Source organism: Mus caroli, chromosome 11 (genome assembly GCF_900094665.2).
Source record: "Mus caroli chromosome 11, CAROLI_EIJ_v1.1, whole genome shotgun sequence".
Taxonomy (NCBI): domain Eukaryota; kingdom Metazoa; phylum Chordata; class Mammalia; order Rodentia; family Muridae; genus Mus; species Mus caroli.
In genome coordinates this window covers 62,926,068-62,954,033 of record NC_034580.1, presented here as the reverse complement: position 1 = coordinate 62,954,033, position 27,966 = coordinate 62,926,068, and the positions used below count along the sequence as shown (strand labels likewise).

At 51.4% G+C, this 27,966-nt stretch overlaps 1 protein-coding gene across 2 annotated transcripts in view; it reads left to right on the top strand.

Moving 5' to 3' along the window:
• Ntn1 (netrin 1) overlaps positions 1-27,755 on the top strand; it is a 191,299-nt gene extending 163,544 nt beyond the window's left edge. Inside the window, exons 6-7 of one of the 2 annotated variants that reach the window (XM_029483604.1) lie at positions 10,524-10,598; positions 23,787-27,755. In XM_029483604.1, coding sequence (XP_029339464.1) covers positions 10,524-10,598; positions 23,787-24,115 — 404 coding nt within the window. In that variant the 3' untranslated portion in view covers positions 24,116-27,755. The remainder of the gene's footprint in view (positions 1-10,523; positions 10,599-23,786) is intronic. The other variant, XM_029483605.1, reaches the window with a different exon arrangement.
• Positions 27,756-27,966: the final 211 nt, after the last annotated feature.

Genomic DNA, 27,966 nt, shown 5'->3' with positions numbered 1-27,966 from the left:
TAAAGCAGGGTGTGATTCCTTGTTCTTGTGCACCCTTCTCTACCAGGGCACCTTATCTACTGTCCTGAAGGAAGAAACCGGTCTTGGCAAGAAGCAACCCTATTGGAATACAGTACAGAGCTAAGCTCGAACGAAAGGGTTGCCTAGGTAACTCAGAGCCCACTCCTAAGAGGGAGGAAGAGCCAGACTTGACTCCTTGTGACAAGAGGTCTGATGACAGGCCAGGTTTGAACCACATGGTGGCTTTGCACCAGTCTTGAAGTAGAAAGCAAGCCCCGCCCCCTTTTTTAAGTCTCACATGCCTTCAGAGGCCTCACAGGATAGCCCTGTGTTCTCTTCTTGCTCATTCTCTGCAGGACACCCCAGTGGGCTGTGCTAGGCTGGATCCTGCCTCAAGGCCCTGTTCGTGCCAATCTCTCCACTCTGCTCTCCTCCCCCAGATGACCCTGCCCCTCTTTACACTGTTCAGGTCTCTGTAAGATGTCTACAGCAAGCTCTTCCCAGCCACCCTGCCTATGACAGCGTCCTCACTCTCAACAGCATGTTCTTGTCATGGCCACGGTGGGTATGTGGTTGGCTAATGATGCTTGCTCTCTCTTGATCTCTTGGTGTCATCAGTGCAGTTGGGAGAGGTGCTGGCTTGATATAAGAAGGGACTGGCCAGTACCAAGGGTTATAGACACAGAATTCTCATCCTACGGGGAAATGACCCTTGTCTTCAGGACATTTTAATGTTTTGGTTTTTGTGGTGTGGAGACTAAACCCAGGGCCTCATGTATGCTACTACTGAGTTACATACCCAGTCTTCTCATGTTTAAAATATTGTGATAGAGTCTCACCGAGTTGCCTAAGTTGGCTTTGAACTTGTTCAGTCATCCAGGCAGGCCTTGAACTTGTGGTCCCCCTGCCTCCCATGTAGCTAGGATTATGGGCGTATGCTACTGGTGTCAAGGGTTTTGTTTTGTTTTGTTTTGTTTTTTGTTTTTTGTTTTGTTTTTGTGGGTTTTTTTTCTATTTTTTTATTTTTTTCTATTTTGAGACGTCTATTTTCTATTTTGAGGTCTCCCTATGTAGCCATGCCTGAACTGGAGCTCACTGTGTAGGCCAGGCTGATCTCAGATTCAAAGAGATCTGCCTGTGTCTGCCTCCACAGCGCTGGGATTATCGGGATGCACTACCACACCTGGCTTTATTTTTAATGTGAGAATTATATCCTGTAAAAATTTAAATGTAGATCAGGCAGTGAAGTAACAATATAAACACCAGATATGGTCCCACCACTCAACATTTCAGTGCTTGGATGGCCATCCCTGATCTCCTCGCTCTGAGGTCTTTGTGCCTGCTGGGATTTGATCTCTTAGACTGGTGGCTCTCAGAGATACCTCACCAGGATGACATTCATATCTCTGTGGGTCTCCACTGGCCTCCTGGCCTCCTCTACCAATGTGTCCTCCTCAACGATCTCACTTTCCAGGTGCTATTCTTTCATGACACTCACAATGGAACTCATGTGACTGGCCTGCCCCGAGCCCTGACGCCATAGTGTCAGCTGCTGTCATTTGTCTCATGATCCACATAGAACTCTCCAGAGTCAGCCATGTAGGAAGGTGCATAGGGAAAACCTCTCAAGCAAATGGTAAAATCATAAAAGCAAGGTTGCCCTGTCAAAGGAGAGTGGCCTCAGGATTGGGGCAGTCAGTGCTAGGGGTGCTTTAATCTCTTGGCACAAGAGTGTGTGTCACGTCTGGAGTCTCTCCTAGACTGGTGGTTCTGAGTGCTACGTCTCTGTGAGGTCAGAGAACAACATGCCAAAGTTGCTCTTTCCTTCTCCCATGTGGGTACCAGGGACTGAACTCAGGTCATCAGGCTTGGCAGCAGGCACTGTTTACCTATTAAGCACCTTGTTGACCCTACCTTTGGGGGCTTTCTTCAACTTGATTGTCACAGAGGTTGCAAAGCACATTACATTCAGGTCCTATGTCAATCTGTTGCCAGAAGTGGCTTCACTTTAGGAGCCCCATGACCCCAAGTGGACATTTTATTGCTGAGGCTCAGGGTGATGGATCAGTGGGTGAGATCAGCGCACATTAAAGAGATACTTGCATGGAGGTTACGGAGCTGTGTGAAACTTGGATCTTTTGGAGAAGTGGCTGGATGCTTGGACCAGTGCCTGTTGGTGAGAGGGCTGAGAAGGTGGTCTTACCTGACAGGAAGGAACCACCTGCAGCCAATGACCAGGAGCAAGAGTAGTGTATTTTTTGGCTACTTTACTGGGTTCTTATATCTACCGCCCTGCTTCCCTTATCCCCTCCAATCCCCTCAACACTAGGTAGGAGAGAAGAAGTTAGAGGGGGGAAGGGGGTGTTGGTATCACTAACTTACTTCCTGCTGATCAGGGGAATTGAGTTCCTTGGGGCAAGCCCCATCTTTGTCCTTAGAATATCTCCAACTAGGAATCCAGCAATAGCAAAAGCAGCAGCAGGCTCCCCGCTCGAGGCTCTTCTCGGGGCTCTTGCATTTGTACCGTCTCAAGAGTCTCTAAAATTCCAAATGTAAACCATCTGCAGCTGGCAAAAATCACGCCCCTGCTAGAGCACGAGGCAAATCATAGTTAGCGGCTGTGAACAATCTGAAGCGGCCCTTTATCCCACACCTGGGACTATAACAAAACCCTATTCACATAATTGTTTTAAAAGAAACCAAAATTCTCACTACAAGCAAGAATTACACTTGTGGGAGTTCTTTCCCCACTGCTCCCCTGATAGCTGTTGTGAACTCCCCTGGCTTACCCTGGGTACCCTGATGCTGAACGCTTGCTGGCCTGGGCAAAGTCCATGCAGCCTACAGCTGTGGGTCAAACTGGTTCCACTTGTCTTCTATCATGTCAGACTGCAGGAGAGTGTACCCCCTTCCCTTGAGCCATCTCCTCCAGTTCAGAAGGAGCCAAGAACTTTCCCAGCACCTAGCCATGGGAGCCAAAGCTCATCCAAGTCCTCGGGATGCTCTGTCCAGTGTGGTGGACCACACTGACTGGATGCTCCTCACTTAGCTACCCAACCCACAGCTTCCCAACGGCAGTAGCCCAGGAACAGGGGCAGAGGTATGGCTGAAGAGTGTGCCAGGGCTCTAAGACTGAGACCTTTGCCAGCTCTCCGCCTTGCTCTGAGGGGAGGTGCCAGCTGCGGTACCCCAGGCTCCCGCCACAGGCCACCAGGCTCTGCTTGCCATATGCTTGGAGATGAGCCTGGGGCAGCGAGCAGGCTGACCCAGCAGGGTTTTGGCATCTAGGTACAGGAGGCAGAACAGGGGGGCCAGCTACCCAAGGTGCAGGAGAGGCCTGAAGGGGCTCAGCCTGCAGGGCACCTCTTGGCTCTTAGCTGTGGGTTGGTCAGGAGAGCAGGTGGGAGGAATGAAAAGGAGGTAGGCTGCTCCCGAGAGAGGCTAGGATGCCAGCCAGACGAGATGAGCCGGCCCAGGCCAGGCAGATGGCCCCTTCTGGGTCCCAGCAGCCCTCCTCCGGACAGAGAAGTGGAGACCAGGTGGCACCTGGGGCGGAGCCTGGCAGCCCTTGTCTTTGGTTGGGGAGGAGAGCCCAGTAGAAGAGGCACCTTATAGCAGGTGCCCCTATAGAGCTGCCAGGGTTTCCCTGAACATTCAGTTGGAGACCTACAGGGTTAGCAGGAGTGTGATGGGGACCACTGGGGAGAGTGGATGGGTTTCTAGAAGTCAGATGATGGTCACTGGTGTGCCGGATCTTCTGTCTAGTCTGGGGTCTGGAGTTTTGTTTTAAGACTGAGACATATGAAATGTGGTTTTTTGTTGTTGTTACTTGTTGGCTTGTTTGTTTCACATTGTGAACTGGTTAATCTCAGGGCTTTTATGCAGTCTGTCTTTTAATAATATTCCATCTTTTTCTATTTCTAAATAAGGCGAGTAGCATGGGACGGCCGTGTCCATCACAGGCTCCCACGGCCCTGTCTCCAAACCCGACTCGTTCTAGACATCTCAAGTCTGTCTATTCAGTTCGGTCATTTCAGTTCTCCCGAAAACATGCGTCTCAGCCGGATTCCAGGATTCTCGCCCGAAGTCATCATACAATAGCCTTCTAATTCACAACATTTCTGTAGGTCATGCTTTCCTCATTCTTCTGAGTCTGTCTGTTTTCTTTCTTTTATTCATAATTAGACATGACAATGTTTTGTCTGGTCTTTTTTTTTAAAGTTTGTTTGGAGGCATTTCAAAGACTCAGGCTTTGTGTTCGTGTAATTTTACCCCCCCCCCACACACACACACTCCTTTCTGCTTCTGCTGTTATTAATTCTTCCCCTCTCTCTCTGAGTTTGGTTTTACTCATTTTTCTAAGTTTCTAAGGCTGAGTCTGGCTTACTTATTTTGATCTTTTCTTCCGTCACAACAAGCATTATTAATTATAGTGTGGTCAGGAAGGGTGGCGTGTACAACTTCAGCTTCTTGGAATTAACTTAATATTTTTCTACTTATACGTCTCTCTCTTTCTCCCCTTAATATAGTTCAGTGAAATACTATACACATAAAATAGTTAAAACACTTTTACATTTGTTTATTTATTTATGGTGTGCATCTGTGTGGGTATAGTGCGTATGTGGAGGTCAGAGGACATCTTGGGGGAGTTGATTCTCTCTTCCACTGTGTGGGCTCTCAGGATTGAACTCAGGTTGTCAAGCTTGGCCGCAATCTTCTTTACCCTCTGAGCCATCTTGCTGGACCCATAAACTAATTTTACTTAGTTTCTTTATTGTGTGTATTTTAAGCATTTTTTTTAAATCCTGCCTTTTCCGATATTAAGATTTCTACTTCTTGATTAATTTTTGTTTGTTTGTATTTGCTGTTAGACAATACCTCTGTCCCTATTTAAATTGTCCTTTAAAATTCCACTTATATCCCTGCATATAAGTAAGCACACTTGTCAATGTTACAATGTACCTGACAAAACAACTTAAAAGGAGGAAGGGTGTATTTTGGCTTAGGACCTCGGGGGAACAGTGCATCTGGGCGTGGCAAGGCAAATGGTCCAGGTGGTATCAGTAGTGTCAGGTCAGGGAGCCCAGCAGAGGTAGGGACCACTCTCTTTTCTCCTCTTGTCTCTGAGCCCCTTGCTGCTGGCTGCTGATAACACACATGTTAGGGCTCCTCCTGTCTGCCATTCCTCTAGAACTGCCCTAGAGATATGACTCTGTGTGTGTCTATGCATATGCACTCTGTGAGTACAATACCGGTGGCAGCCAGAAGAGGGTGTCAGATCTCCTGGAGCAGGAGTTACAGGTGGTTGTGAGCGGTCAGTGTAGGTACTAAGAAGGTGTGCACACATGACTTCTGTATCCAACCAGCCCCCCGCCCCAAGTGATTGTACGTGCAGTTAAATTGACAGTGAAGAATAACTGTCCCTACCTTCTTAGACAGTAACTGAGTATTGTGAAATCAGTATTGGAACAGGATCCTAACTTTACTTTTATCATTTTATTGCCAAATAGTTGTGGGGTATTTTTGTGATTTTTTTTCTTTAAATTTTTATAAAAATCACAAGGACCCATCTTGCCCACCCCTCTTTTATAATCTTACTGAATCAAAAAATGCCTGTTTATATTTACTATTTTCTCTGGCTTATCTTTTGGCATAATTTTAATAATAATTTACATCTTCTTCTCCAGTGTTCTGTGGTATTTAAAAAGAAGTATCTTATTTGGCAGAGTCAAGCATCAAATAACATCTTTGACATTTTTATTTAAGCAGTTTGATTCCCTGCCTTATTCTACTGTGTTTTATTAACACATTTTCTACATTTTCAACTAAATTCTTATAGTCAGATATTCTTAATGTTTCTCTGTAAGCATTTTAACATGTTTTGATATTGCCTTAAGTTTTAGAACCAAATTTCAAACTTTTGTCTTTAATGACATTGGGGCACATTGTGTTATAGTATAACTTTCTCCTTTCAAAGCCCTTTTTCAGAAATTCATTTTATAGGTGGTTGGAAAACAAATACTGAATTATTTTTCGAGCTCTGCCTATACACTTGAAGATGTTCTTTTTGTATGTATGTATGTATGTGGCCAGTGTGTATGAGAAGACTGTCATAAAATTATTGTGTTGGAAAATTTCTCCCTGAAGACACTATAGACATCACTCAGTGATCATCTTCCCATTTTTAGTTATTTTTTCAATCTCTAGTATATTTTTCTTATCATATGAAATATATAGGCACTTCCTATGTATTAGAGACATATCTAGGCATTGAGCTATTTCTCTTGCTTTTGAAAAGAGTGTATCAGGGCTGGAGAGATGGCTCAGCAGTTAAGAGCACTGGCTGTTCTTCCAGAGGTTCTGAGTTCAATTCCCAGCAACCACATGGTAGCTCACGACCATCTGTAATGGGATCCAATGCCCTCTTCTGGTGTGTCTGAAAACAGTGATTGTGTACCCACATACATGAAAGAAAGAAAGAAAGAAAGAAAGAAAGAAAGAAAGAAAGAAAGAAAGAAAGAGAGGGGGGAGGGAGAATGGGAGGAAGGAAGGAAGGAAGGAAGGAAGGAAGGAAGGAAGGAAAGAGTGTATCAAACCCTTTCCTTCTGCACATGTGGTTCTGTCTTGGGCTTAGGGGTCCTACCTGTCCTTGACTCCGATTCTGTTTGGCCACTGCTGAAGTGCAGTCATGTGTCAGCTCTCTACTCTCTTGTATGTCTGTATTGTCTCTGGTTTTCGCATCTGTATCCTTTCCCTCTGCACACTGAGAGCTTCAGTAGCACACACTCCACGCTGAATCACTTGCTACAGTACCCCCTTCCCTTGCTGTCTCAGAAATGACTTTGAATTGTGCTCCTGTGACTTACTTTAGTTTTTATTTCCCCAACTCTTGTGTACCCCATGGCCTTTGAGTTCAGCCTTGTCACCTCCCTGGTTTCATGGAAGCCATGTCTTTTTAGAAATACTTGAGCCTGTTATACCCATTGCAAGTGGTTGCCATGGGAGAGGTAAGTAGATGTGAGGGTTTATGGCCCCCCGTGTGTTCATGGCTTGGCCCTCTGCAGACCTCTGCATGGCTGTGATGACTGGATCCCCATGTCAGACAGGCAAAGTCTATTCCCTTGCTATCTGGCCTTTTCTTGGACTTCTGTTCTGTGGAGTTGGTACCTTCTCTGTTACCACTGCCTGACTTTCTGATTCTCTGCATCTGTAAGTTAGATAAAAATACAAGTTCAGAGAGTCACTACAAATGGCTTACAGCCCTGCCTTCCTTAAACTCCCTTCCCTGCCCGTGCTTTCTGTTTGTCTGTCTGTTTTCTGCTCATTGTCTTGCTGTCATCTCCTCCTCCTCCCCCATCTTCCTCCTCCTCTTCTTCCTTCCCCTCCTCCTTTTTTTTTTTTTTTTTTTTTTTTTTTTTTTTGTCAGACAAAGAACTGTTTCTGGAGGTAAACGCCGGCTAGGCCCTGCTTCATCCCCCACCATCTGCCTTTAATTAATTGAGATTGCTCCCAGATTCCGGCATTGGGTCATCTATCAGCTCCGTTCTTGGCGTTCGTGTGAATTTTCATTTTTTCACTCTCTTTATAGCTGTTTTGGAACAAAACAAGGAGAGGCCCCATGAGCAGCTGCCAAGTAGATACCATGTTGTAGGAGTCAGAGCTGGGCTTTCAGCTGAGACTCATCCATGTGGATGCAGGCTCTGGAGCTGTGTGTGGTGGTAGGGAAGGAAGCAGGTACAGGCACCGTTTCCTTACCCAGGGACCACTTGTCCAGTGACCTCAGACGTCTGGACCCAACACAGAGGCCACAGACAGCCAAGGAGCTCTTGCCGTGTCTCTGTGAAGGTTATTCACTTTCTCCAGAGGAAGCCGTTACAGCTCCAACAGGCCTGGCGTGTTTTCCTAGCTCAGTATTGAACTGTTTCTGGAGGTAAAAGCCTTCCGCTGCAGAAGGAGGAGGGGTACTTTGCAGAGGAGACTAACCTTTTTTTTTTTTTTTTTTTTTTTCCTTCTGAGTTTGACTTAACCACTTGTCTGGACTTTCCTCTGCTGAGCCAGAGCCTGGGTGCAGAAACTGTCTGCTCTTACATTCCGGAACCACCAGGAGCATTCCGAATCCAGACACCCAGAGAAGGAAATTAGAACGTGTCATGGACAGATCAGATCTCAGACCTTAGTGGTATCTGAAACTCAGGGGAATTCTACGGCAGGGCTGGCGCTGGGGACCAGAGGTTGGGCTCACAGGCAGCCTCAGTGAGACTTTCTGAACCATAGATTCTCTTTCATACCATATACAGGGTACAGGAAGTTCATCAAGGCCTGCGAGCCGATTGTGATACCACAGGATGTGTACAGCATTTGAGATATACAGAGATGGCTGAGCCCTGGCAACCAGGTTCTGAGAGCACCATGATGTCAGGCCCTGGTGGCCGCCTGCCCATTCTCGGATAATGTCTGTCCAGGGTGTACATTTGTCTCTAGAACTTTGGCTATTCCTGAGGTATGGGCAGTGATGCTGAAGGGTTGGGGGTGATTTGCTCCTTGGACTGGAATGTTTTCCTTCTAACCCTAAAGGATAGGGCTCCCTTGGGCAGTTCCAGACTCACCTTTTCCAGTATTATAAATTGGGCACCATGTCTCCCTCCTACAAAGCTGACAGACCCAGTAATGTCTCCTCCACCTGGGTCATTGAGTGGGCATGCAGTACCGAGCCTGTGTGGAGGACTCAAGGTACTATGATTTCCTACTGATGGGAAATAAAAGCACTCACTTGGGCCAGTAACTTCACACACACACACACACACACACACACACACACACACACACACACAGAGAGAGAAAGAGAGAGAGAGAGAGACAGACAGACAGACAGACAGAAGTTCCAAATGGACTCCAAGTCATTTGGCTCCACTTCATTTCAGTTACCTTAAGTGGAAAGTGTAGTGTAGGAGACCCACCAGCCGGCTCAGAAACACCAGAACACATGCACAACCTGGTTGGTTCAGCCTCGGAGTGGCAGCTGCCATTGAGATGGCACAGCCAGGTGGCACAGAGGTTCCCCAGCATAGCTCCTCCCACCTAGCTGTGATGGGTGATGTAATGACTTGTATGTGAGGGATGCGCCCTTTCCTGTCTTCACTTTGGGCTTCACCACACTCAGTAAAGCCTACGCTCTGGCAGCCTGACCTTGGCACTCCAGAGGCTCCCTGAAACTAACCGCCAGCCCAGCTGGCAGAACGGTCTGACGCTGCAGCCTCTACTGTCCCAGGGCAGGGCTATCCTGAGAGGATGCAGAGGGACACATTACAGGGCGATGGTTTTCTTTCATTTCTTAAAACTGGTTCCTTTCTGAAATTGGGCCCCACGAGTCTGGCCCCAAATTATGGCATTTGCCCCATGGCTCCTGATGGTGGGCTAGAGTTGTGCTGACTAAGGGAGGCATCCATCAAAACATGTAGTGCCTTGAGAGAAGAGCTGCATGCTGGGGGGTAGAGGCAAGTTCTGGAGAGACAGCCACTGAGTGTCCCCTGCAGATCTTAGCCACAGGCTGGCGGCAGCCATAGTACTGGAGTGTGCCTGCCTTTCCTGTTTTATATTCAGACACCATTCCTTTCTCCCATGTTGACCGTGGTAGGTAATAGTTTACCTAACTTTGCACCTTAATTTTCTTAACCTGCCCAATGGAAATAACACTGTTACCTGCTCAGACCTGCTGGAGATCCATCATGTATAGTGATGCAGGCAGGGCGGGTGGCTGGTGGTTTCCCATCCGGCGATCATACGGACCTCAGGAAGAAATGCCATCACCTTGTTTAGGCAGAAATCGCTGGCAGGTAGAGGGCAAGGTTAGGCTGAAGTCTTAACTGCTGAATTTGGGGGAGTCGGCAAGGCCACTTCAGGAAATATAAACTTTGTATCTACTGAATGCCAGGCTCTCTCAGAGTCCAGAACCCCCAAAGCTGTGGCCGGCAGGTATGGCCAGCAGCCAGTGACCAGCAGTACTCTCAGCAGTGGGGCCCATTAGGGCTAACCTCTTTTCGTGGGCATTTTATTTGCACACTTCACTGGAGTGGACACCAAAGAGGTTTTCAAATGTTTCATGGGCTGCTAATTTCCCCTGTGACCTCTTTTGTTGGGGCCTAACCTCAGCCAGAGGCTTCATGCCATGAAAGCCAGCTCCTGAGACAGACCCCGACAGCCGGGTGACAATGAGGCCTCTATCTGCTTTAATCAGGCTCCAGTTGAATCTTAAGGCAGGAGGGATTGGTGTGGTGCTCAGAAACCCTGGGTGGCTCGATACAGTGGTCCCAGAGGCTCTCATGGAGGCTGAAATATTCCACCAGGCTGAGGGAAGAGGGGTGGCTTTTGTCCCACTGGCCTCTTTAGAAAGCCAGCCTGCCCTGAATGGCCACCCGCTTGGTCTGGCCCATGGATACCACTGGGTATCTAAGGAGGTGGCCCACTCGGCTACCAGCCCATTCTTTAGTGGCCTAATGAGTTTCTATCTGTGTCTTCCCCTGCAGACTGTGACTCCTATTGCAAGGCCTCCAAAGGCAAGCTGAAGATGAACATGAAGAAATACTGCAGGAAGGACTATGGTAAGCGGGGGCAGAGGGGCTCCTCCGGGGTGGCTTGCAAGTGACTTGTGTCACCGAGTCCCTGGGACCCGTGAAATCTCTTGCCTGAGAATATCAGTCCCTTCTGTGTCCGAGATTCTCCCAACTGAACCCTGCACAGGAACATCTAGATCAGAGGGGGCCATCGAGGCTGGGATTCCTATCCTGGGCTCTGTTAGCTCTGCCCAAAGGGCTATGAGGCTGCAGACCACTCGTTTGCCCTCTGGTCTTGTGTGTCCTCGTTCATACTCTGGCATTGTCTCAAGTCTCTTGCTTGGTGAGGTTCTCCAGCATCACAGTGGGTGGGAGCTGCCAGGTGTTTATAGATGAAGAGTCTGCACTGTAAGACTGTGCATCCTTCTAACCTTGAGGATGCTCGGATCCTAAGCAGTTCCTGGGGCCTTTCAAGGGGAACACATGTCACACAAGAGGCCACACTGAATCAGCTGCTTGAGCCAGACTTGAAGTTTGCCCCTTAGTCAGGCTGGTGGCCAGGGCTTCTCAGCATAAAGAAATGAATCATCAGGTTCAAAATTTGAGAACCTCGGAAACCTCATTTTTTTATGAGCATTCACACACAGGTGTATCCCTCACACTGAAGCCAGAGAAGACCCCAAGCATCCGGACAGCCCCACGTGTCACAGGCCACGTGGCCTTCCCCAGAACCAAGCAACAGCAACATGCAGGTTTTAGGTATCGATTCACAAGTTGCCAGGCCATGGACATCCAGGTTCAAGCCCCACCTTCTACTAGGGTTCCATGGTCAACTTCCCAAAGAAAAGGCCCCTTAAGGAATGATATCCCAGAGCAGTACAGATATTCCAGCTCCCACTGAGGAACAAACCTGGGTTTCCACAACAAGTTTACTGTCCTTGAGAAATAAAGGAAGGACTTGCCTCCTTCAAGCTGGGGTAGTGGGTACAAGGAGGACATGACCTCTAAGGTTTCACCCCCACTTCTGCCAGAGACTAATGAGGGCAGGCACAAACAAAAACAAACAAACAAACAAACAAAAACAAACAAAAAACCCAAAACCCAAAAAACCAAAACAACTCTCCAAGCCTCTGTTGATTGAGAAAGTGGGGTTCCTGTACTTTCCCAGGATTTGGCCTTGAAGCCTGATCAATGCTCCTGACAAAGCAAAGGGCAGGGTGCAGTGAGGACTGTGCCCACTATCACCTTTCCTACCCCATCCTCAGCATGGGCAGGAATGGGAGTGGGCAGGCCTGCTTGAGGAGGGGTGGGTGGGGGTGGGCTGGGACTGAGTTATCTCTGAAAAGTACTGGTCCACAGTATCAATCTGTTCTTTGGATGCAAGGGGAGAAGTTGTGACATCACTGAAATGGATCCCATGGTCCTTCCACCTGATTCTTTTGGACTCAGTCTGGTTTTGTTCTCTCCCATATTATTCCAGGGTTACCCTGACCCGTGGTAGTGCTCTCGTCTACACCAGGTTGACCTTTCCTTTATTGACCCTGGATCCAGTGGGTGTTCCTATAATCAGCAGGAGGGGGCATCCTTCTTGGGTGGTGAAGGGTTGGTTATGGTCTCTGGGCTCCATGCTGGCCTCTCCTTTCTGGCATATCTTCTCAGGTCTTACAAGACCTGAATATACAGTGCCCCCCCCCCCCCCCCCCCCGACTGTCACTGCCTGGCTCTGGTTTTTTTTTTTTGTTGTTGTTGTTGTTGTTTTTTTTTTCTCCTTCTCCAGCAGCCCTGGGAGGTTCCGAATCAGTCCATTTTCTGTTTTCCTAGCAAAATATCTGGGCTTTATTTCTGACTCACATTTTCTGAAGTCCAGGAGTGTTTATATCCACTCAGCTTCTAGTGAGGACCTCGTGCTGTGTCCACCCACGGTACAATGTGACACAGAGAGGAAGAGGAGACACAGGGAGCCAGGTACCTTGCAATAGCATGCTCTTAAGATCCTTACTACCCTTCATGAGGACACTCGTGAGTGTGAACTCCTCCCGACCCAGCACACCTCCAGAGGGCCCCACCACCACTCAGTCCCGTTCTGCTGGGGACCTCCATACAGGCTCTGGTAGAGACATACCATGTTCTAAGCACTGCAGGGATTTCTGGCTTTAGTAAGGTCATTTGAAGTTATGGGAATCTCCTCAATGCACTTCAGTCTACCATGCTGCAAAGGGGGGGGGGTGGTCACGTGAGTTCCACAGAGGGCTCAGAAGAGCCAGGCACCGTGGGATATGTCGGGCCTTGGAGCCTGGTTTGAGAAGGTGAAAAGGCAGCTACAGATCCGTGAGTACTGCAGGGGTTTAGCCAGCAATATAAGCTTTGCTCCGAGGCTGAGGAAAGGCTTCTCCTTGGGCTTTGCTGGGGTGTGGAGACTCTTCTATGTATCCTTGGTTGGACAGACACAGCCTAGGTGAAGTGTGGCTAGGTGGCTTTCCCATACTCAGAAGACCCAGGGAAGATGGGTTGAAGGAGGACAGGAGAGAATATGCCTAGATTCAGAGGAGGTGAGGCCAGGCCAAGCCAAGGAAGGGAGCTAGTTTGGAGGCTGCCTAATCCCTGCTTGTTTGCTGACTGACACTCCCGGCAGGGGGCCAATTAGGAAACACATTTCGCTCACATCCAGGGCTCTTGGATATTCCGGAAGCTGCTAACTAGAACCTAGGTTTTGCCACCCCTGCTGAGAGAAGAGCCCCTTTCTCCTCCAGCCCCACCAAGATAAGCTTGACCTGAGGCAGCTAGTGAACTCTCTTTCAGGCTCCACTGACCCTGAGTGGTAGCCAGTAGGCAGAAACCTACAAGGCCAGGAGGCCTATGGGAAGAGGCTGGCTGGCCAGCCCAAGATGTGCCAGCCCTGAGCCCAGACCAAGCTTGGATAGGTGGATTTAAGACAAGGCAAGAAAGAACAGAGGTCAGGGAGAACCTCAGTCCAGGACCTTGCCTGGCTGCTGGCCCCCATCTAGAGAGGACCCCCACCCCCACCTCTAACCTGGTGGGGAAGACGATTCAATCCTTTCCCATGTGGAAGCTTCACTAGTCTGGGTGTCCATCCTCACGTTTCAGATGGAGGAGATATAATATCCAAGTGCTAGGCACCATGTCTAATGAGGCTGCTAGAAACCCACAGAGGTCAGCTCATCGGCACCTGTCTGTCCCTCTGCTGAGCCACCTCAGTTCTCTGTTGCCCTCTAGGGGATCCTGCTTACCTTACAAATGCTCCAGAAGTCACTGCCACGCCTAGCATGGAACCCCTGCCATGAAGACAGGTTTTAGTCTTTGCAAGAGTTCTCAGAGCACCTCGCCTCACTCTGAAGGAACCCTTCTTTTGTGGGCCAGTGTGTGTGTGTGTGTGTGTGTGTGTGAGCGCGAGTGCGCATGTGCATGTGTGCATGCACGTGCTCCCCCTCACACCATGACTGCTTCCCTGTCATCACAGACATAGGTGGCTCAGTCTGAAGCCGCCTCCCCAGAGACTCCTTTACTCCGTGTCCCATACATAGTTCCGTAGACTTCTGCCCCTGCCGTCAAGTGCTCTGGCCCAGCACCATCACAGGGGATGTCGTCGACTGTGGCCATCTATTTCCTGGGTGGGGGAAAGGCTCCTCTGTCTCTCACTCACATCTTTAACTTTGTACAGTGTCACCCTCACTGCATTGAGCTGCAGCTCATAGACACCATCCCTGTACAACACACACACACACACACACACACACACACATACACACACACATACGTACGTCTTGCCACAGGGACCTAGGAAGTCCTGGAACTTTTATCCCTTCTCACCTTGGAGATTTTCCCTTATACACATTCACTAAAGCCCTAGGCCGTCCTGGGTGCTACACTCACAGATCTGGCACAGGGGATTGGCCCTCAGGGAGTACACATTTGGAAGAGACATACACAATGAGAGCCCAGAAGAAGCCTGAGTGGGGTTGCCCAGGAACTGATAGACTGTGCCCCCAAAGCAGGGATCCCTAGTAGTGGGGAAAGTCTCCATGGCTGGTGAGGTCTGAGAACAAGGAGGGCAGGGGTGCTGGGTGAGGGGGTGGGTGGGGTCGGAAACAGCCTCCTGGGCCGCTCACATTTACATGCAGAAAATATCATGAGCCTACTACTGAGGGTGGTGCCTGTGCCCGGAGCAGCTGCCCAGGGAGCCAAGTGTCCTCTTCCTTCTCCCTGGGATGCACATCAGCCCTTGTTGTGAAAGGTGAGATCATCTCTCTCACCAATTCTTGGAAAAGTGTTTCATTCCCAGAAATGTTTATTAGTCACCCCCCTGTAGAAAGACATCTTGGCACTACTGGACGGAAAACGGAAGATGCTTTCACATGAGCCTCAAGTCTTCCACCTGACGGCCCCTGCCAGTGGTTTTGGAGGATTCAGCTTGAGGGGAAGTGCTGTGGACATCTTGGTCCTGTGTGGCATATGTGCTAGTGTGCTGTGGCCCAGGTGGCCCTGATGTCTCAAGAGCTCTGATATAGCTCAGCGTGCCTTTGTGCCTAGGAACCTGTGGAGTCAGTGGAAATGCTGGGTGCGGATAGCTGAGCCAGGGCTGGATTCCCCGACGACCCTTGTGAAGACCTAGTCACTCTGCTTCAGGCTCAGCTGTGTGGGAGGGAGGGAGAGAAGGAGGGAGGGAGGGAGTGTTCTTATTCCTGTGACTCACCAAGACCTGACAAGGCAAAACAGCAAGCTGGGTATCAGTGCTGTGGGGTCCCAGGCCTAAGCCCCCTCCTTCCCCATGTCAGTGATTTAGCATTTGGCAGCCTGGACACAGCAGCCCTTAGAGGGCTCACACATCCATACCCTAGTTCAGAACACTGGCTCTCAGCTCCAGATCAGACATGGAAGAATAGCCACACTAACATCTTGATGGGTAAGGAAGGAGACATGGTTTCCCCCATTGTAGAGCCCCTGAACTGGCAGGCAGATGGGATGGCATAGTGAGCTATGGCAACAACGGTGGCAGAGATGGAGGAGGGCTTGTGGTGGTGGGCAGGGAAAAAGGCAGATGTGAAAGGGGATGGATTACGGGTGCTGGAACCGAGCAGACAGTTGGCCGTGGTAGCACTGCTGTCATGGTGGAAGTTCTGCTTTGAGCGGCACACAGGGCCCAGGCCTAGCTCTGGTCTCATTCTGGGAATAAAGGAGTGGGGTCTCATAGCTGTGGGCCTGGAATTTTGCCACCTTGAGAGCATTCCCTCCCCTCCTCCTCAGTGACCCTGGTGACTGTCAACAGCCTCAGTCTCTTCAGAGAGCCAGATATCTTAGCAGCCATGTCATAGAAATAAGCTTACTATATCTACTCCAGTGACCCTGGGTATGGACACAGGTACTAGAGTGATGTAGGGCTGCTGCCTTTTCAAGGTAAGGTCCTGATGTGAGCTGGAGGCTTCTGGCAGTAATTTCTGGGAAGAGCCACTGTCACCTGGACATCCTCTGGTTGAGAGAATGGGGCACAGACAAGACAGCAGCATGCAGCACAGTGCATCAGAGCTTGCTGGCCCTCCCTAGGGTCACTAGCCCCCTGAGGATCCTCCTGTTTCTCTAGCCAGATGTGACCCCCCCACTTCCTGAAGAGTGCCAACCACATGTGGATGCCAGATGTGGAGCTGGATCTACATGAGTCAGCCTGAGGTCGCGGAATGTGGGTGACCACCAGGTTGGGCAGGAAAGGCCAGGAAGCCCTAGTGACAGCTGGACAGCAAAGATTCTGTGCCCACAAGAAAGTGGCCCTCCCTAGGAAGCCAGGTGGGGGCTGGTGCAAGCATCCCTCTCCAGCCTTGAGCCTGGCCCTGCCACTATTGCTCCAGCCAGTCCAGAAAGGGGAGGCGGCTGTCCTGGATCTGGGCAGCCAGGTTCTCATCTGCCTGTGTGCTTGTTTGCCATATTCTTTCTTGCTCCTTGTAGTTTCCTGCGTGGTTTTTTGGAAGCAGAGATGGCTCAAGGTAGCTCAGAGAAACCACAGAGATTTGTCCAGTAAAGGATGTCTTTCTCCATTTACAGAAGCTCAGAGTGGATGGTCTAGCCAGTGTCTAGTGAGCCAGGGCAGAGTTGTGGTAGACATCACCAGGGACTCTAGTCTCCATGGCAAAGGACACTAGCACACCAGTCTTTGATCCTGGGCTTCCTATCCAGCAGTCTCCATAGACACCCCAGTTTCTTCCTACCTGCAGTCTTGGAGGATGCACCAAACAGCCTTCGGGGTTTTGAGAGACATGGCCTGAGGTAACCATACCTCCCAAGCTATCACACGTACACTACTTAATCCAGGGAGACCAGCTGCCAGTCATGGCAGTGCCAACCCTCTGCAGGAGTCAGTTTTTATTGCACTGCTGGCTCTGTGCTGTGGCTCCTGCAATAGGGCTCAGGTGTTTTATTTCTGTCTCCTGGGGGAAGCAAGTTTGGAGGCTGGTTGGACTTTAAGGAACTTGTGGGTTTTCAGAGCCTGTTGTGGATGGAGCATGTTGGTTCTGGTCCAGTATGGGACAGAACTCCAGATCTTAGGGAAGCTTGGTAGTGCCATTCCAGCCAGGGCATCTGGGAGGGAAGAGCTACTCTTTGTTCCTATGCTAGCTTCCTGGAGCTGGAATCTCAAGGGGGAAATGGAGGTCAGCAATATTTGCTTGAGGGACTTCTGTGTGCCCTGCTGTCTTCTGTAGAATGGTATAAATGTGCTGTCCTGAGTTGGCCCATATCCCCTCAGTACTAGGATTTCTTTGAATCCTGGAGGGGCCTGGGGGATAATGGGACCTGGTCCTACGTCACACAGAGGAGGCTGTTTGTCATCTTTTCTCCTTCAGAGGCCAGAACTCCATCTCTGCCAAGACCTCCGGCCTGGGGCTCACTCATCATCTACTTTCCCGTAGGAAGGTTCTGAATCAATACCCAGCAGGCTTTGCTCTTTCCAATGCCTATTTTGGATGTAGATGTGTAGGTTGGAGGTGGGAGGGTCTAGCCAGAATGAGAGGCAGGTATGGATGGTTGGAGCATCTCATGAGATCATGCAAGGTGTTCTGAGGTGGGATGTCCTTTTAGCAGCCCAATTTATCCCGAGAGGTAAGCCGGTAGGGTCACTGTACAACAGAGGCCAGTCCTCCAGATGAGGCCACCACAGACTTACACTTGTGAATCTGAGTGAAGTGGGTATCGTGGCTGGCATAGGAAGTACCTCCCAAAAGTTGGGAACTTAGTAGGCGAGACCTGGTTGAAGTGTGTGGGTCGTGGGACTGGGCCCATGCAAACTACACCTTGTCCCCAGTCCCCTGCTTGCTTTCTGCTTCCTGGCTGTTAGGAGCTAAGCAGCTCTGTTCAGCTTATTCTTGCCGCCATGTTTGGCTTGATCACTGGGCCTTAAGCAGTGGTGCCCACTGGGAACATGTCCCACAACCTCTGAGTCTGTGGCCCGGATAAAGCATCTCCTCTGTTGATTGCTCATATATCCTATCATGGTAACGCAGAAGTCGTTGACCCACTGGGCTGAGCCAGGTAGGCTGCCTGTTGCTCAGGGCCAGGACTAACACCTTCTTCCAAGATGGTTCTCTGATGTCCCTTAGCTCCAGGAGATAAGTCTCTTCCCTCTCAAGGTTGGAGCAGCGGGAGGCAGCAGCCAGGATCTCAAGGCGGTGTGGATGGCTGCTGGGTCTGTCACTGCGAGTCCCTACTTTACTGACTAGCAGTAGGCGGGGCTGCTGTCTATAGGTCTAAGCATGTGTGCCCACCCCAGGTCTGTGCTCTGCACAGGCGCCACACTTTCCATAGAGAAGCCCTGGGAGCAGGACCTGACCTGGGCTGGCCAGGAAGTGGGTAGTCAAGGCTGCATTTCATGAAAGCCGCCGAGGCTCTTGACACACTCTTTCCACCTGGAGATTTACGGGGCTTTTGATTTTAATGGTTTCTGTGAGATTGGTGTCCTCCCCCATCGTTTCTGGCTGTTGTCTCTAAGGCAAATGGGCGACAACCCTTCCTTAGCAGGACCGGCCCAACAGGAACGTATAGCTGGGTAGGGAGGGGAAGGGAAGCGAGGGGCAGCCCTATGGAGGGGCGGTTGTGGGTGGCCCCTAGGGCCCACTTTGAGCAAGCTATAAATCCTGGGAAGCTCTAGAAAGGCAAGAAGCTTCCCCCACAGAAGTGCTGGAGAGAGGGGAGTGGCCAAGGGGAACAGTTGTGGCCTGCCTAGTCTCTGCTCTCCCCTGGCTAACCCAGCAGGTGGCTTCTGCCCTGATGGGCCTTCCTCTTAGCTGTGGGCTCTCAGCAAGACAGTTAGCCAGCACCAGCTGCCTTGTCCTCCTAGGTCAGGCAGAGTTCCTAGAACCCAGCCTCAGTGGGACCTTAGATCTCAGAGGCAGGTCCTTTAAACCTTCATGCAGGGCTATCTACTCCCGCCTGCCAATGCCCTGTTCTTAGAAGACCTAGAGCTCCCTGTAGACCCTAATGGCCACTAGTCCAGAGCTGGAGTGGGGCTGTAGGGAGGTGGGTTTTGAGTGAACTGGCTCTAGGTAGAAAGCAGCAATTTTCCCTATGGAGGCTCCAAGCACAGGATAATGGCCAGGGGCTCCCCATGCTGCAGGTTGCCTCTAATGGCCTGGAAATTTCCCTGGCACTGGACTTAAGGGAGAGGTTGAGACCACTGGGAAGGATGGTCATTCCCTCTCTTCCACAGTAGGACAAACCTGGAGCTGTGGTTTGGGATATGTGTAGGTAGCAGATTGAATTCTGTACTCTGTGACACAAAGAGAGACATAGCTCCAAGACATCCCGGCTGCCCTTGAGCTGCCTCAGGCACTCCTCCACCCTCAGCCTTCCACTTAGTCCCTACACCAGGAGCAGCACAGGTGGCCCTCAACAAATCTGACTCCTGTGGACCTGGCCCTCTGAGTCCTCTCCCCACCTCCCCGCCCCGAACCCCACCAGACTCACAGCTGGGCTCTGTCACTGGACTGAGTGGGCAGGGCACCCAAGCTCGCTGGAGATGCAGGCTAGAATTCAGGTAGGGGATGGTGGGCTTTGTGGCTTACCCCGCCCTGGTGGCTGAGAAACATGCTTAGCATGGTGAACTGGGAAATTGCTGAGAGGAGCTGACCACATCCTACCCAGGTACAAGGTGCTGAGTTCTGGGCTCCTCTCCTCCCACCCACGCCCGTTAGATTTTCCTCTAAGGTTGTTATGTTCTCCATCCCATAGCTGGTTCCTCCCCAAGGAGCCCAGCTGGGGTTGCAGACAGCCTGGAAGGGTTCTTCCCAGCTCTGACTTTGTCTGCACCAGGCACTTTGAAGGCACAGAAGCTGGGAATGAACACACTGGCTCACTTCAGCTGTTGCCACTGAGCAGGAGACGAGGGAGGGAGGGTAGGCCAGGCCTGTAGTGTGGAGTTCCTTCTATATAGAAGGTCCTGAAGCATCAGCCAAGTGTCTGTCTCATGGGCCCTCCTGTCTCTGCTCCAACACTGGCCCACTCTCGGAGCTGAGGGCTTCCATTCCAGCAGCTACCTGAAATTGAAGGACTCCTGGTATAGTCCCGGTGCCCATGATCACCTTGCTGTGAATCATCTCATCCCCCTCCTTTCTGAATGGAGGAGACCTCACCTCACCTGAACTCCACACTAGAGGATAACATCAGGACATTAGCCTAAAGATGGGGGGTAAGATGGGGGTTAGCACTCTGGTGGGTGGGTGGGGTAAGTTTTATTGTGCAGCCATTTGTACTGTTATAGCAAAGTGCATCTGACTGTTTAGAAATCTATGGACTGCAGTCTGGGTGGCTAAAAAGTCTAAGACCAAGCTACCACCCCTTCTCTGCTTCCAAAATGCCACCTTGTTGCTGTGGCACCACATGATGGGAGGGACAAGGGCTCAGTTAAGCCTCTAAGAGGGCCACTGCTCTGCACATGAGGGTGGAGCCCACATACTGCTGAGTTCACTTTTTAAGGGCTCCTAACTCCTAAATACTGCCCTCTGGGTGGGACACCAATTTGAGGCCCAGAGCAGGATGTTAAGAGTTCTGTGTGGCCCCAAGCTGGCAGAGCTGTTGCTCAGTCACCTGACCAAGTGGGATCACATATCACCAAGTGGTATCTAGGTGTGGTCTGGAGACCTTGGTCATTCCTGATCAGAAGCAGCAGCCAGCAGCCGGTCAGAGGTGACAGCAGTCCTGGTGTGTGCCACGCGGCTGCCAGAGCGTGCTCTCCCTAAGCGCACAGAGCAGGTCTGTTTGAGGTCACGGTTGCGATGTGTATTTTGAATCTTTTCAGCGGTATGCGCACTGCAGGGACTTGGCCCATGCACTGTGTGTGCAGCTCATACTTGGTGGGCTTTGTAATGTGCGGAGGCGTTGCCAAGGGCAGCGGAAATGTGGAATTTTTTTCAGCATAATCACATGAATCCTGCTGCCACCCTCCCCTGCCCCTGGGCCTGGACCATCTCAGCCTGCAGTTAGAAAGGTCCCTACCACAGAATTAGTTAGATCTTCTGGAGACAGACAGAAGGAACTAACTTCTTAATTCTTGAACATAGCAGTGCCCCGTGGGGACCTGCAGGGCTCTGGTGAAGCAGGTTCTCTTAAGGCCTGTGGTAGTTTCTAGGGAGTGGAGCCTGCCTTTCCAGAATTCATGGAGAGGCCAGGGGTGAGCCAGTGATGCTTATCTTCAGAGCTGTTGCAGGAGCACGAGAAGGAAAGTCTCCTGGGGAACCTTGGGGTCCAGCCCAAGGCTAGACCTTGTCTAGCCAGCTCTTCTCCTGAGTCCTTTTCTGTAAAGCTGAGACCCTCTCAAGCCTGTCCATCAGGCTGAGGCCCAAGACCCCTCTAGTTATCCTGGCATGAGGCCCACCCTAATGACCTCATCATTGTTTCTGGAAAGGCCCCGTCTCTAGATTGCACCTCTCTCTGAGGTGCAGGGATGTAAGGAGCTTGGGGCATCAATGCTCTGAGTCTGGGATTAGACTACATCATCAAGGGCCCTGCCAGAGGGGCCTCCACACATCCAGCCCATTCCTGGTCAGGCAACACTGGCTGGCTAAGGGCTGCCACACAGGGAAACTGCTGTGTCCTGGGAGAGGCTCATTCTGCATTCAGCTCGTTCCCGGGAAAGGAAACCAGGGCTCGCTCTGGTGGGAGCTCTCCCGACCACTTAGCTGAGGAGGCACTCAGTTGCCACGGTGACCTCTGTCAGCAGAGTCACTTCTCTAGGCTGGAGGGTTTCCCCACCCCCTCAGAGTTCACACTGAGTGTTGAATCCCTTGGTGACAAAAACATGGAAACGGTTGCCATGGCAGCCATTCTTTGGAGCCCTCAGACTGAAGTGCAAAGTTCAGGATGCCCAGAACAGCTGAAATGAAAATATGGGAAAATCTGCCACTTCCCTCACCCAGGAGGGCAGGTTGGAGCGGCCGGTGCTCCTCTGCACCAGCTGTCTGTTCCCAACCTTGGCCAGCCAATGTGGGCGCAGGAAGGGAGCAGGGAACTCTCCCCTACACACCAGAGACCTTAATGGGGAGTCACCTGGAGCAGCAGGGACCCAGGCAGGCTTTCTGACTGTGGAAGAATCAGGGAAGTGATGAGCTGGGCTTCCCTGGGGTTTCTAAGTCAGGGGGGGGCTCAGGACAGTCAGTTGGTCAGGTGGTCCTCAGCATAGTCCAGGGGTAGTGCTTCCCTGCCCCGTGGGAGGAGGCATACACTGTGTGACATATGGGGTCCGTGCAGGAAAGGAGCGCTGGCGATGGGGATAGGAACAATGTCTGCCTCCCTTGAATGGGGCTGAGCACAGCTGAGGCCTTCTCTAGGAATCTCCTAGACTTTAGAGGGTGATTGGCTTTGTGTTCCTCTCTCCCCAGCAATTCCCAAGTAGGCTCTGAGAGGCTCTGGTGGCCTAAGATGGGCCAACCAGGAGCTTCTACAGCCAGCAGTTTTCTGGAAGCCAATGCAAATACACTACTTACCACGCACAGCCTCTCAAAAGCCCAGCACCAAGGGAATTCTCGAAGGGAGCCTGGTGTTCCCTCCATCTTTTCTTGTTGTGTGTGTACACACATGGAGTGTTTGTGTGTGCATGTATGTAGGTCAGAAGTTGAGTTTGGGTATCTTCCTGTTGTTCTCCACCTTGTTTGGAGACTGTCTGTCATTGAACCCAGAACATGCCAAGCACCAAGGATCTGCCTGTCTTCATGACCCAGTGCTTGGATTGTAGTTACGAGTGCTGCTTTGCCCATGAGTTCTAAACTCATGGTCTGGCAAATGCTTCCCTGACTGAGCCACCTCCTAGCCTCTCCCTCATAAACATGCCCTTCTACTTTAAAGTGCCTTCAGTAGGGACATCTTTTCACATATCTGTCGCTCCTCTCCAGTGTCTTCCCCGTAGCAGCAGCACTCCTGGGGAGAGCATGTGAAATGGGGACTCTGGGCTTTACCCAGTTCTGGTGAGTCAGAAGCTCAAGGGTGGGTGGAGCGAGCAACAGCACCATTTGCAGCAGCTGTCCAGGGACCTCCGGCACAGTCTGGCTTGAGAACCCCTGTAGAAGAAGACTGGGGGAGGGGGTTGGGGAGAGAGGGACAGTGCTGAACCTGAGAGGCTCCAAGGGAGCTAGCAGCCTGACAGGGTGTGTTTGAGGACCCTGGCTGACCCTGGAAAAGCACTCTGGCCATGTGGGTGGCAGACTCTCTGGATTCTGCGCACTAAGATTCCCTGATGGGCTGTTTCAATTTCATCGAAGTCAGGATGATTTTGGGGGGCGGGTGCCATCCTAAGGCTTGGGGTGAAGTGGCTGGAGCCTTTGGAAGTCTAGGCATGTGAGGTGCTCCTCATTTCCAGAGGAGTCAGCCCTGCTGTCATCAAAGCCACCTGCCCTCAGGGGCAAGTAGACTATCTAGAGAGCTAGGGGCATGCTTAATCCATCTATCCCCCTTCCCTGGAGCCTCAAACTGTTCCAAGAGGCAGTGTTGGGTGGGGGGCACCTTCAACAAAGGCAGGAGCAACACTTCTTGGGATAGGGGCCTTGGCCCAGGTATTAGCTCAGGTTCTGGGATGAGCTTTGCTGTAGATCACCCATTGCCCGTGGGGAGCCCTTTGCAGTCACTTTCCAGATCCCACTCCAGGTTCTTGTAGGACAGTGTTCAGGTCGGGCCCATCCTATCCCAGGACCTGGGCACCTGGCTGTACTTCCCAGCCATGGCCCACACCACCTGTTTGCTTTCTCGCAGCTGTCCAGATCCACATCCTGAAGGCGGACAAAGCAGGAGATTGGTGGAAGTTCACCGTGAACATCATCTCCGTGTACAAACAGGGCACAAGTCGTATTCGCCGTGGTGATCAGAGTTTGTGGATCCGCTCACGAGACATCGCCTGCAAGTGTCCCAAAATCAAGCCCCTCAAGAAGTACTTGCTGTTGGGTAATGCCGAGGACTCACCTGACCAGAGTGGCATCGTGGCAGACAAGAGCAGCCTGGTGATCCAGTGGCGGGACACGTGGGCACGGCGGCTGCGCAAGTTCCAGCAACGGGAAAAGAAGGGCAAGTGCAAGAAGGCCTAGCGCGGAGGTGGCGCGGGCTCCAGGAGGGCGGGCAGGGCGCTGTCAAAGGCTGGCAGCCTTGGACTTGGCCCGCCAGGGTTTTTCTGGGAGGGTGGGGGCGGGGCGAAGTCGAAGTGGGGCGGGGCCCTCAGCGGCTCCGCCCCAGCCCCACCCTCACACCCCTGGCTGCGCTCTTATGCGCATGGCAGAAAGCACCCTGTATTGACAGGCCAGGCCCTGGAGAAATGAGGACAAGACATAGCTACCTCACGGCGCTCCTTCCAGAACAGAGATGCGCTTCCCTAGGGCTAGGTGGGGGTCGCCGTGGAGGGGTTGGGGGGTCCTGAGAGGCGGGAACAGAATGGCACAGTGGTCTACAGTCGCTGTGTTTGATGGTTATTGAAGGGGGATGTAAGAACTGTGAATTTTTGGGCCTGCAGCCTGGGCAGGGGCAACCAATCCACCACCAGACACTAGTCACGCCCCCTCCTTTCTCCATCACCCGCTGTCTAGGAATTCCCACAGGACTCCAGACTCTGACAACAGGTCCCTATGTTAGAGGGCCAGATGACACTGGGATCAGCCAGCTTTGGTCTCCACTGCCACCTGCTGGGCTGGTCTCCTGGGTGGAGTTCACCATCTGTAGGAAGGGGAGAGTTCTCCTGGAGCCTGCTCTACTCCAATGGGGCTGGCCCAGGCTCCTGGCCCATCAGAGGGCCTAGGGCCCAAGGACCCTGAAGTCAAGCCGGGTGGTCACTGCCTCTGCTGGAGCTGCCTGTGGAAGGAGGCATTGCAAACCAAAACCTCCCAGAGAGTTTCCTTGCTGGAAACTTGGAAACAGCCCTTTTTATGACATTTTCCAGGGGAGGGGGAGGGGTACTGGCGGGGGTTTAGGGCAGTGACACTATTTGTGTAATGACATCAGCTCCCACAAGGCCTCACAGCAATGTCAACAGCTGGAGAGGGCCTGGTCAGGTCTGGAATGCCAGCGGCTGTCTAGGCAGTTTGAACCAGGCTTGGGGAAAGGGGCTTGCCTGAGTCAGGGAAGGGTCGCTGCTCAGCAAGGTGCCTGGTGTCCAAGCTGGTGGGCAAGGCCAGGAATGGTCAGGTTCCTGGGGTCCAAGCATTCTGTGACTGCTTCCTGCTGCCGCCCTCACTGCTGGCTCCCCAGGAAAGGGACATAGACTCCTTGGTTAAGAAACCCACTCTAGCTCCCAGCTGTCTTGGTCTAGCCTGGGCAGTCTGGTCTATTCCTTTCTCGCTGCCTTCTTTGTGGAGGTCCCCAGGCCCTCCTGTATGCCTAGTTCTCTTTTCTCTTAGAGATTTAATGTCCTCACGAAGGCAGCTCCAAGCTTCCCTTCTGGTTGCTTCCCAGGCCCCTTTAGCCTTTCCCTGCCTCCCTGTACTCGGGCCTCTAGCCTCACGCCCCGCACACTGGATGAGAGGCCTGGCCCTCTCAGTCAGGAAATTGGTTTCACTTCTCCTGCCCACTTGGCTGCCCTGAAGGGCCATATGAGGGATGAAGCTCAGCCCCCCAGTGACACGGCTCCCTCTGCTTCTCCACTTCTGCCCACGTCACCACTGCCACTTACTGAGCACCCTCTTGGTGCCAGGCACTTTACCCATATGCTCCTGGCCTGTTTTCACCACAAACCTGCGAGTCAGGGATTCACTCTTGTCCTCGTGTTCACCAGTAAAAAGACATGTCCACGTGTCCAAGGTCACACCAGCACCGGTACTCAGACCCTGACCTCACCACAACTGCACATCAGCAGTTAGCCCTCTTGACACTCCCACAGCAGGCGAGGGTCGGGTGGGATAGCGGTTACCACCGAGACCCAGGCAGCTTGTCTCTAGAGAACTCTGAGGATATGAGCCTGGAGTATGGTCTGGGACAGACCCAGCAACACCTCCTGAGGAGGCATCGGGAGTGGTGGGGCATGAGGAATGGACTCCCTAGAGGAAAGCCACAAGATCCAGGAAGACAGGCGTGGCCATCTGAGAGGGCCTGGAAAGGTGGCTTGGCTGCTTCCCTATTGGGAGGAAGACTAAGGCTTCAGAGGGAGGCTGGCATGAGCACACAGACCTACCCTGGCAAGGGTCAGGTGGCTTCCTTGGTCCAAGCTTGAGATTGAGGGCAAGGTCCACTATCCAGGAGAGCCAGTATGGTTTGTTGGGTACCATCTGTAGCAAATAACATCCAACTGTACAGCAGCAGTCTCATTTCTGTACCAGCATGTCTTCTGCTCTGGCCAGCTTCCACCCTTGAACCTTGGAGTCCAGTCTCACCTGGTATCCAGCGAAGTCTCTTAACTAGACTTCCCCCACCCCCCTGCTAAGCAACAGAGACGTCTTGTTAGAAATCTACCAAGGCCTACTGCCCTGCCCTCTGTGGCCTGGTCAATGGGGGCTACATTAAATAGCCAAAATGAGCCAAGTTGTGGATAAGGTCATTGCTGAGGAGCAGAGTTTGTCGCAGCCGCCACCTCTGTTCTGCCTGAGAATCCAGCCCACTTCTCCTCTGCCTGAGAGCCAGCCTTAGGGAGGCAGCTGTCTCCTACCCACCCTAGGGAGGAGATGGAAAGGGGGAAGGAGACATCCTCTTTGTACAGTTAGGAAGGGGTGCAAAATGGAAGTAGGTTTTTGAGTTTGAGAGTGTATTAACAGAGTTGTGATATGTAGGTCTTTGAAGAAAACCATACCAGGTTAGTCACTTACCAGTCAAGATTTCCCAGCTGTCCCTTTGCTTACCATTTGGGTAGTCTGGTCCCCTGTCACCGGAATGCCTCCTTTGCTGCCACACAGTGGCACAAAGGTATGGAGTAAAGGTGATGACACACTCCTAGGTACAGCTGTGAGCTGTGGTTTCTGGCCAGAGCTTCTGTCCCAGAAAGCAGGGCAGGAGGCAGGACCATCCGGCTCCTTCAGATGGGAGGGAGGGTCAGATGCCAAGGGCAAAGCCTAGGGAGGCTGGGGTGGCCTCTCCGAGGGCCTTAGGGACTTTCTAGAACTCTGCCTCAGTGGTTACATACAGGCAGTGGGTACAGGCTGTCTTAGAATTGCCCCTGAGCTGGAACAAGACTGAAATGAGGAGACCCTTCGGGACTGACCTAGGGAATGGTTCCTTTAGGGTCTCAACACTTGAAGGACTCCATCCAGGAAACCTAGAGAGTGGGCAAGATAGGCTCACTAATGGGCCGTGGTTCACAGACAGACATTCCTGTGGACCAGAGCCATGCCATACCCCAGGGGTATCAAAATTGTCTTTGTGGGGCCTTGCCCTTGCCAAAAACTAAGCCAGCCTCACCTCTTGTATCAGCGGACTTCCTTCCCCTTTCCCTGATCTGGGTACACCCCCCGGCCTCCCTCCTGTGTCACCGATTCTGCTCACACAGAATTGTAAATGTTTAGTTGTGACCATGACATATTGTTTGGGCCAGTGTTCCTTTCCAATGCATACTAATATATTATGGTTATTATATATGAATATATTTAATGACATGGAGAAAGTTGTGGATTTTCTTTCTTTTTCTTTTTTTTTTTTTTTAAGTTTTTTTGTTGTTAGAGTTGTAATGGACCCAGACGGAACTTGTAACGTGGGCCCTACATGATAGAACTAAATCCAGATATCATTAAATAAACTCTTGTATACTGTTCTGTGTCCTAGCCTTTCTTGGTGGTGGCATGTGGGGAGGTAGAAGGCGGATACTAACAGCAACTTAAGGAATATGGCGTCTTGCCCTAGGACACCCCAGCAAGACAGAATCTTGTGTGTTTTAAACAAAGAGCCCTAACTACCCAAAAAAGGCAGGAAAAGTGCAGCCCTGTTTGGAAAGTTCTATAGGCTTGCTGGCTCTGACTGCTGTCTGAAC